Below are 10,046 nucleotides of genomic sequence, written 5' to 3' on the forward strand. Positions count from 1 at the left end.
CGTAATATGAGTTCCTTGTTTCCGATAAACGTTTCGTTCCATTTCGTTTAATTTATCATAATAGTAGTTACGTAAAATACATGACAAAAAAATCACCGGAAGCGATATACATATTAAGACAGAGGCATGACACGGCTTTCAACGGACTATTTTTGTAAGTGAAAGCGAAATTGTGGCGCAAACCGGTTTCGAGGGGAAAGTATAAGAGGCGGACACCACAGGCTGATGCAAGTAGATTCAGTAAAGTGAGCTGTGCGAAGGATTCTACGGTAAATTGGCTGATTTCTTTATTAGCATTTATTCTTATAAGCTTCAACATTATTGTCATATTACTGTATCATTTGTTATATCTATTAAGGTTTGGTAACCGTAAATATTATACAATTGTCTATTTTTCACTTAGCTAAATGTGGTACTGTATATATCTTACACATATGGTACGAGTAATAATACAGTGCTACTATTAATAGTATTCAGAACGTGTCGTTATTTTACTTTGGCATTTATTTTGTGTATTTGTGTATTGGACCGTGTGAAGAAAATGACAGACAGTGAAGCAGCTGTGAGTCCAATGGAGCTCTATGTGAAAGTAAACGAGCAAGGAGACAAAGTCAGAGACTTAAAAACGGCTCAAGCAGAGAAGGTTAGGTACCTTTTCATGGGATTTAATCATACTAAATACTCTGTTTGGTTGCACTATATTAGAAAAGCACCCCATGTGGTATTTCCGTTGAATACAATTTCGTTAAATAAAATCGTCTGGGTCCCTCAGGCTGAAATTGAAGCTGCTATCCAGTTGCTGCTGAAGTTGAAGATGGACTACAAACAGATGACAGGGCAGGATTACAAAGCAGGGTGCCCACCCTCCGAAACCTCTGTTGCCCCTGACAATGGTCCAGCATCTGATGGTGGAGATGACGAAGATACTGTCGACCCATGGAACGTATCCACCACTAATGCCAAGGGGGTAGACTATGACAAACTCATAGGTAGGAATCAAAGTCTCACATCTTATAGTAGTAGTGTTGGATGATGAACCATATTAGCCACTGACATTGTAATGTAATTGTCAGTTGTATTGCATCAGCTAAATTTCACATTTTGTCTCCTCTTTCCCAAGTGAGGTTTGGCAGCAGTAAAATTGACAAGGAGTTGGTGGACAGAATGGAAAAAGTCTCGGGACAGAAGCCTCACCGCTTTTTGAGAAGAGGAATCTTCTTCTCACACAGGTTGGCGAATGAGAAGCATGAGGGTTTCATCAGATTTCCTGTAAACTCACTTCTCGAGAAAGAGGTGGTCTTACAGATTCTGTTGCATCATCCTGTCAACCAGTAATTCTGAAACTTACTGACGTGCGTCCCCATACTCTGAACTTTATCTGACCTTTCATGACTCAAACATTCCACCAGTCTGTTTCGTTTTACTGAAACAGATGGTGGTGACAGGCTGGAACGGAGGACAAAAGGACATGATGCATCAGTGAATCACTGTTATTTTTAGGCAACTTTTAGGCAAGCAAGGTTACAAGCAACAGTTCCCACAAAAATCAATTCAAATGTATCTTCACTGTTTTCGGCAGAGATGTGCATCAGGTGTTGGATGCATACGAGAAGAACAAGTCCTTTTACCTCTACACTGGCAGAGGTCCATCCTCAGAGGCCATGCACCTTGGTCACCTAATCCCCTTTATCTTTACCAAGTGAGTGCTCCCTTTCCAAGTTATGATCGCAGTTCTTTGCTGGTAAAACTTTTTTATATATTGGATTTTTTTATTGATTTTAATAACCTAGTCTTTTCTTTTTTATAGATGGCTTCAGGATGTGTTTGACATTCCCCTGGTGATCCAGATGACTGACGACGAGAAGTATCTGTGGAAGGATCTAACACTGGATGAATGCCACCACTTTGCTGTGGAAAACGCAAAGGACATCATTGCCTGCGGCTTTGATGTCAACAAGACCTTCATCTTCTCTGACCTTGACTACATGGGGTAAACCGTGACAGAAACTGTTTATCTTTTTGTTAATATAGATTGAATGTCTATTTAGTTTGTTATTGTAGTAATCGTTTTTAACAAGTTATTGTCTGTTCTTTCCCACAGTTCATCGCCTGAATTTTACAGGAATGTGGTTAAGATCCAGAAGCACGTTACGTTTAACCAGGTTAAAGGAATCTTTGGCTTTACAGACAGTGACTGCATTGGTAAGACATCATAAGACTTTTTATTATTTTAGAGATAGATTTATGTAAATATTTGGTATATGTAAGTCAGTCACTGGTAATACACATTAGTAATGTTATAGCATATTCTCTGATTCTGATTGTATGAATGTATGGAAAACATTGTTTGTACCTTTGTCTGTCTAGGAAAGATCAGTTTTCCAGCCATCCAGGCAGCCCCATCCTTCAGTACCTCTTTTCCACAGATCTTTGGAGGCAGAACAGACGTACCCTGCCTCATCCCCTGTGCCATAGACCAGGTCAGGGCAGCATTAAAACATAAGTATATGCATAAGTAATACAATACTGGATGGCACTTTAAGAATCATACATGAGTTTCTATTCCTTCACTTATTCAGGATCCTTACTTCAGGATGACCCGTGATGTAGCTCCAAGGATCAACTATCCCAAACCAGCCCTGCTGCACTCCACCTTCTTTCCTGCTCTGCAGGGGGCACAGACCAAGATGAGCGCCAGTGACGCCAACTCCTCCATCTTCCTCACTGACACACCCAAGCAGATCAAAAGCAAGGTACTGACCTTGCTAGTTACTGCTGGTTAATAGTCACCAGTCAGATCTAGGTTTTGTTGAATGACATTCTAATTACTCACAGGTCAACAAACATGCATTTTCGGGAGGAAAAGACACAGTGGAGGAGCACAAGAAGTACGGAGGTAACCCAGATGTGGACGTCTCCTTCATGTATTTGACCTTTTTCCTGGAAGATGATGATCAACTGGAAAAGATCAGACAGGTACAGTAAGGGGATAGAGATTCTTTATTTTAGATGAGTGATTATTTTTTTTTTCGTATTTTCTTTGTCTTTCCTTTTTTAAATTGAATTCTGTTAATCTCCGCCCCGTCTCTGCAGGACTACGCTAGTGGAGCTCTACTAACCGGAGACCTGAAAAAGATTTTGATCGAGACGCTGCAGCCAATGATTGCTGAGCATCAAGAGAGACGCAAGGAAGTCACAGATGAGATGGTCAAACTGTTCATGACACCGAGGCCTCTAAATTTTAAATCCTAGACTGCTCGAGCAAATGTTGTTGATTACAGTACAGGATTAATCCATCTATTATGTATGTGTTATTTTGACCCAGGTGTTGGGCATTGCCTCACTCAGAAAAAAAATGGTGTAAATTACAAGAGCCATGATTTTCGTCTGTCAAACATGGGCCACGCCTTCATGCCTTCATGTTACTTTTTACGATTTGCTGTACATCTTCTACTGTATGAAATGTTTGTGCTCGCAGCCCTGTTCTGTCACAGCTCCACTCCTTGGCCTGAAATTCAGCCCAGGAGAGAATGATTACTGAATCAAAATGCTGCTACATCTGCTTGCTTGTCAGCAATACACATACGTATGTATGCTAATCATTTAAATGGACAAATAAACATTAACAGTAACAAAACAATGGCTTATCAAAAGCACCTGTATGGTGTGAATAGGGATTTATTCATGTCAATGATAAAATGTCCCTGCATTTACTGAAGCTTTTTACCACTGTGCATGTTGACCCACTGTCATTACTGGGATACTTGAATATTCCAACATTAATTATTCAGTATATGTCCCTGAAAAGACATTACATTCCTGTGACAACAGTTGCACTTTTGATAAAAACATACCGATTTTTTTTTAAGTTTACATTTGTTAGGGGACGCTGAACTGGTGTTGTGCAAATCACATCATAGACTGAACTACAGCCAGTTACGGTCAAGGACGCGGGTTCGCGTGGAAGACCCACATTTCCCCGTTTCTGATGAGTCACTGTGTTTACGCACCTGACGCCACGTGTTTTGTGGGAGTCGCACTACTTTGCCTCCTCGTGCAGAAGCGCCGTCATTCACCGGCTGCAGGAGCGCAGCGGGACGCGCCAACCCGCTGGTCACCGGCTGCGATAACAGTGTTGGTTTAGGAAGCGGGGAGAAGCCACTGGCGCGCGCTCGGCGCTCGCGTGCGCAGCGGCGGCAGCCAATCGGTTTGGGGGCGGACATGAGCAGCGAGGGGAGTTGTCCACCACGGCGGAACCCGATTGGGCTTCTTTATACGGGGCGAACACGTTCCTTGCCTACACAGAACCCCCGCCGCCGTGCAGAAATAGAAAGCGTTGGTAGAAGGGGTTCATAGTAGTGAGACTGCGCCAGCAGCGACGAGAAAACGCGCACGCTTCCTTGCGCTCGCCTAGCATTAGCATCAGCATCGTCTGGAGGCGAAAAGAGTTCCACACTTGCAAACCAGTTTGCCCAGTCACTGACTTAACTCGGCCAGTCCACATTTAGAAGGGAATGGCACTAGACTTCGCTGCGGGCTGTGCAGGGGGTAAGTCGCTCGCTTGGCGTTAGCCGGCCATGCTAGGCAGGTGAACCGGTTTGTGCTAACCTAGCCAACGGCTAGCTTTGGCTAGTGTGAAGAAACGCGTGGGCCGACGCGGCTGTGCAGCTGGTCGTTTACGAGCGGGCGCCACGTAGGTGATGTGTGATAAACAAGGAAGTCTGGTTGTTTGGAGACGCTAAATTCACGGTTTTAGCCGACTTAACTGTGTTGTCTTATGCGAATCCCTCCCTCGGGTGTGGTGACTGTTTTCTTTTGTTATTCACAGAAGAGAATAAATTCCAGACTTGCGATCACACCCAACCCCCACCTGGAACCTGTTCTGTATTACGTATGCGAAAACAAAGCTGCAAATGCCAGCCATGTTTTCCTAGGACTGTTATATAATGAGCTCTCGCCTGGGAGTCATCTGATCGAGTGTCTCTTTAGAGAAAATGTTGATACGTCCACATTCCTCACCTTAGCCTCACTCCGAGCCCTTGTGAACGTTGTCAGCTGTTTTGTCTTTGCCCAAGGCCAGATCTCGCAGAGACGTCAGATAATCTCTGTTTGGGGCACATGCCCGGAATGATGAGGTTCAAAGATAAAACCGAAGCAGCAAGAATCGCCCACAGCAACGAGACATCGTTACTGAAATTTGCTGGCTCCCAGTTGCATTAGGCTGCTGTAATTTATTACTAGATGGTGGCAACAAACCAAACATTACCTTATTTAGTCACTGACTTATGCGGAAAATCAACTTTTCCATGGATAAAAGTATGAGTGTTCATGGATGGAAAATAATGATTAAGCGGGTCTTGACTTCTCCATCCTGCAAGTTTGCTGACTCTGCTGGAACGCCCGGTGTGAGTTAATCAGTCAAAGGCTGCAAGGTTATGTGTGCATCGGTTGTCGGGTCATGGACAGTATTGCAGATACGGGAAGCTGGAATGCAAAAAGGAAATGAATGATTTACAAATACCTCAAACACAAATGTTTCCAATATGTGTGTATATATTTTTAATACAATTACCTCATTACGTTCAAAGATGAGATGCCGCTGACCTAAATCTGCTTGGTGTGTTGTTCTTCAGGTGCTGCTGGTGTTTTAGTGGGGCATCCCTTTGACACTGTGAAGGTGGGTGTCGGTCTTGTCTTCATCTGCATGATTCAGTATTTTGGCAGCTTTTAATTCAATCCAGGTTACCTGAAGTTACACAGCCAGATAACAAGAAGCGAGGGGACCACAAATCAGTGTAGGAAATATTACTATTTAAATGAAATTTGAATGAAATGACTATTGCTAAACTGTTGGATGATTTTTTTCTGACACATTTAATATGTATAATAATTTGCTTTTTAACACATAATCATATCTTAAAAATGACTTCTGCTAGCTACAGAATGTGTTCGTATCGCTCCTGTTCCTGACTGCTTATTTAGTTTCTCTTGCCTTTTGACAGTTTCAAGAAAAGTGGGTCTAGCTGTGGTTCCTCAAATCTGTACAGTCCTACTAAACTGACCATAGTCACACTAGGAGTTACAGGCTTTAAAGCGGTTATACATTCAAAACTCCCTTGGCCCGAAAGAAGTAGTAAAATAAAAATGTCTGTCGAAAAATAAACATTTCTAGATTCTAACATTTAAATTCTTTGACATTGTAATGGGTTTGTCACTCACTGTCCTAGTTGTGTAAAGGTGCAGCAGCCACTTTGGAGGAAAGCAGAGATGGTTGTATACCTTGCTTTGAATGTTCTTCTGCTGTTGGGGGGAGGGCGCTCGGGGAGGCTGTCTTTAACAGCAACAGTGTCACTGTGTTGTAGATGAGAGAGAGAAATAAACAACCTCTCCACGGAAATGTGGCCTTGTAAGTATGGTCAAGGTCTTTTTTTCCCCCCCTCTCACCCAATGTCTTGTCTTAAGCTATAGAACGATAAAACACAGAAGACATTTTTAATTTTTTTTTTAAAAGTTTATTCTCGGTTAATGTTGTGTCTCTCACCTCTTCCCGTATTTTGATTCTATTTTTTTTTAGCCTGAAAAAAAATGATGTCGTCATGCTTGTGTGTAAATGTGGATTAAAGTTGTGGTCCTTTAGGGTCCCGTTACTCTTTCATGTTACTCAAAGATGAGGACTGTCATTTACAGGTGCGGCTTCAGGTTCAAAGTGTGGACAAACCTTTGTACCGTGGGACATATCACTGCTTCCAGTCAATCATACGCCAGGAATCGGTAAGCTGGTGCTTCCAGGGACATCCTAGGTCGCATTAAAACTTTCCTCGTGTGCGGAATGGCTTGTAACTGGACTCAAGTGTCTGGTTACGGTGGTGCCGCCAGCGTATTCCTAACATGGGGTGAAAGGGGAAGAGTGTAGGAGTGTGTAAGTTGGGAGGGCGAGGGGCTTATTTCCTCCTGGGCTAAATAAAACCCAATGACGCGGTGCCACTTGAGCCACAGCGGGTGGTCTGCTTAAAGGGGTCTCATGTCGACTGATTGGATGGTCTCCTCTACCATGTGACATCGTTAACAGATGTTGCTTCATCCAAAACCACCTGTTTTTATCCAGCTGTGATTTAAAAAAAAAGAGTGAAGATGATGTAGCATTGAAGCAGTGAGCAAAAGAATGAACCTGTTAAGATTATTTCTGTTTGCTTTTTGGCTCCTTTTAACCAGCATCACCATTTAATATGCATGTTACACATTACCAGTGTCTTTACGTTACATTTCTGTTGACGTAAATCCTGTTGCTGTGTTTTTGTCTGCAGGCTCTTGGTCTGTACAAAGGCATTGGCTCCCCAATGATGGGGCTGACCTTCATCAACGCCATAGTCTTTGGTGTGCAAGGCAACACCATGCGCCTGCTCGGCCGCGACACGCCGCTCCACCAGTTCCTGGCCGGGGCGTCTGCCGGCGCCATCCAGTGTGTCATCTGCTGCCCGATGGAGCTGGCCAAGACGCGCATGCAGCTGCAAGGCACCGGCGAGAAGAAGTCAAAGAGGAAGCTGTACAAGAACTCCCTGGACTGCCTTGTGAGGATCTACAGGAAGGAGGGCATCCGAGGTATCAACCGCGGCATGGTCACCACTCTGCTGAGGGAGACGCCCGGTTTCGGTGTTTACTTCCTCACTTATGATACGCTGACGCGGTGGCTGGGCTGTGAGCCAGAGGACACGTACATGATCCCCAAGCTGCTGTTCGCCGGCGGAATGTCAGGCATCGCTTCCTGGCTTTCCACTTATCCCGTCGACGTGATCAAATCGCGTCTCCAGGCAGACGGGGTCGGCGGCGTCAACCAGTATAACGGCATCATGGACTGCGTCAGGAAGAGCCTGCAGAAAGAGGGCTGGAGGGTGTTCACGCGCGGACTCACGTCCACGCTGCTCCGCGCTTTTCCGGTGAACGCCACCACGTTCGCGACAGTGACTCTGTTCTTGATGTATATGCGCGAGGGGGGGGAGTGCAGCATCCAGAGTCCCGAGCCACAGTCCGTCCAGCTGCAGCCTCTGCAGTCGCAGCCAAACAGCATGTGAGCAAATCTGTCTGCTGTACACAAGTTACAGGTCTGCTTTATTGATCCGTGTCCAGAGCGTGTAGTAAGAAATAATATATATGTTAACAGGCGCGTATCTGTAAATATGGTCAGTTTTAAATATTTCAAGTTTTTAAGCGATTTAAGAAGCTTAATGGTTCCACCGGCTGCTGTAACACACCCCGGCTGTTACAGATTTCCCTTAGATGTAGTGTTTACTGTTGTGTTCAGAACACTTGGAATTCATGCTACAGCTAGCCTTCACTATTAGCCGTGCCTGAACATGTGGAGTATCCATTCACAGTTACTGATTACAAAGTAATCAAAGTTGGATAAACCTGTAAAAATGCGTTTGTACTCTTCCTTTGTGGAAACGTCTACCAGCATCAGTCTCTCAAATGGTTACACAGCTGGATCCACACTGCTTTAACTTCTTGAGGAAGGCTTTTAGGGTTTTATGTGGTGAAACTGATTAGTACTTGGCAATCGAGTGTAAATATAATGTTACATCAGTATATGTAGTGTCTGTCCTATGAGAAGTCATGGGTAGTTACTGCTACTGTGATAAACAACCTGTCGATCATAGTGATGATTTACAGGTAATTTCTAGTTTATGCTCTGGACATTACAGTGTCCAATGAAAAGCACCTTATTGTGTGTGGGGATTTTTAAGCTTGTGCACGGTTAAACATTTTGGCAGATTGATTACCTCTACATGCGATAACTTTGTTTTATTTGCCACTAATTCTGTTGGTGTTGCGCAAAACTAATCAGTATCTGAATGTGTTGAATTGTTTGCACAATCGTTGGCAGACTCCATTTTTGTCCACGAGGAGGTGCTGTTAGACCAGTTGTGAACACAAACAGGCGTTGATGCTTCCTGAAATGTTAGTATTTTAAGTCCAGTGCATATTTTGCTTTTTACAGCTACTTCCCAAGCAGTTACATTTTAGGTCAATTGTTTTAATTAAATGTCATTAACCTCCAGTAATAGTAAATTAAATAGCCAACTGTGTTCCTGTATGTGACCATGAGTAAAAAAAAAACCTTTGGACAAAATGTTCTGCTTCTTCCCTCATCCCCATATTAACCAGATCAGCTGGCCGGATGCCACTCTGACCCCTGAGTGAACAATTGCACGAGTGAAAGCTCCTTATGATTTTGGAGGGTTAGGCTGTAAACTGTGACCTTCACAAGCAGCTCTGTCCCTGCATGTAGAGAGCACATCTCTGCATCTGTAAGCTGCTATTGCTGATGGGTGTTTTGCCAGTAAGCGTCATAGACTGGGACTGTAGCATTAGATGTGCAGATCTGAAACTGACGTCCAAGGAGGTAATATGTATATACTGGAGTTTTTTTTCTTCATTGTTTACAATACTGTATTTTTCAGTTAACACTTTAGTTCTGGTCGTTGTTTTTGTTTGCGTGATTGCTGACATTTGTAAAGAGGCTGCTCATGATGCTGTATCAAAGCAGTAAAGTAAGTATTTGAGAATTGTGAAATAAAACTTTTTCTGTCCTTCATTGGAGGATGTGGTTCTTGGCACAGATTTATAACAAAGGTAATTCATGAACAGTTTTGTTAATGATGATGCAGCTTCACTGATGTCCCTCTGTAGAAGGCAGACATGGAGCAGCTGTCTATGCATTGGCTCCCTGTAAAGTCTAGGGTAGGATTCGAAATTCTGCTCTGCACTTAATGATGCAGCTTCAATGATGTTGCAGTCTTCCTTTTTTTAAGAAGCCTTTAGTTAGAGATGGTTCAAGTCACTCTGAATCATATTAGGCTGCTGGACAGAGCTTCTATACACCATTTTTCTACATGTGACTTTGTCTCCCAGAGTCGTCCTTCTGTGTCCATCTACAGGCATCCTTACACTCAGGTAGGTGTATGTGTGTTGCTGCAGCTGCTGCGTTGTGTTGTTGTTTCTCTCCTCATTCAAACAATTTTGGAGTTGTTTAGTTAGATTTTTCATCA

General features: G+C 43.5%; 1 protein-coding gene and 1 long non-coding RNA gene across 2 annotated transcripts; one reads left to right on the forward strand and one right to left on the reverse strand.

The window, feature by feature from the left end:
- Positions 1–772: 772 nt before the first annotated feature.
- On the reverse strand, positions 773–6,690 carry LOC121201967 (uncharacterized). The gene is made up of 2 exons (XR_005897214.2): positions 5,573–6,690; positions 773–5,484 (listed from the first exon to the last, which is right to left on the reverse strand). It is a non-coding gene; the product is annotated as an uncharacterized LOC121201967 (long non-coding RNA).
- On the forward strand, positions 4,066–9,592 carry LOC114848851 (mitochondrial basic amino acids transporter). Its single transcript, XM_029139692.3, has 4 exons — positions 4,066–4,548; positions 5,634–5,677; positions 6,688–6,771; positions 7,305–9,592. The coding sequence occupies exons 1-4, from the start codon at positions 4,515–4,517 to the stop codon at positions 8,067–8,069; spliced, it is 927 nt and encodes a 308-aa protein (XP_028995525.1). The 5' UTR covers positions 4,066–4,514; the 3' UTR covers positions 8,070–9,592.
- The last annotated feature ends 454 nt before the right edge of the window (positions 9,593–10,046 follow it).

This window comes from Betta splendens, chromosome 22, assembly GCF_900634795.4.
Source record: "Betta splendens chromosome 22, fBetSpl5.4, whole genome shotgun sequence".
Lineage (NCBI taxonomy): Eukaryota > Metazoa > Chordata > Actinopteri > Anabantiformes > Osphronemidae > Betta > Betta splendens.

Bases quoted from the DNA above. Each gene is read 5' to 3' on its own strand.
- LOC114848851 (XM_029139692.3), top strand. From the start codon at position 4,515: ATGGCACTAGACTTCGCTGCGGGCTGTGCAGGGG. The intron at 4,549-5,633 runs GTAAGTCGCTCG...GTTGTTCTTCAG, and splicing joins CGCTGCGGGCTGTGCAGGGG to GTGCTGCTGGTGTTTTAGTG. The intron at 5,678-6,687 runs GTGGGTGTCGGT...TGTCATTTACAG, and splicing joins ATCCCTTTGACACTGTGAAG to GTGCGGCTTCAGGTTCAAAG.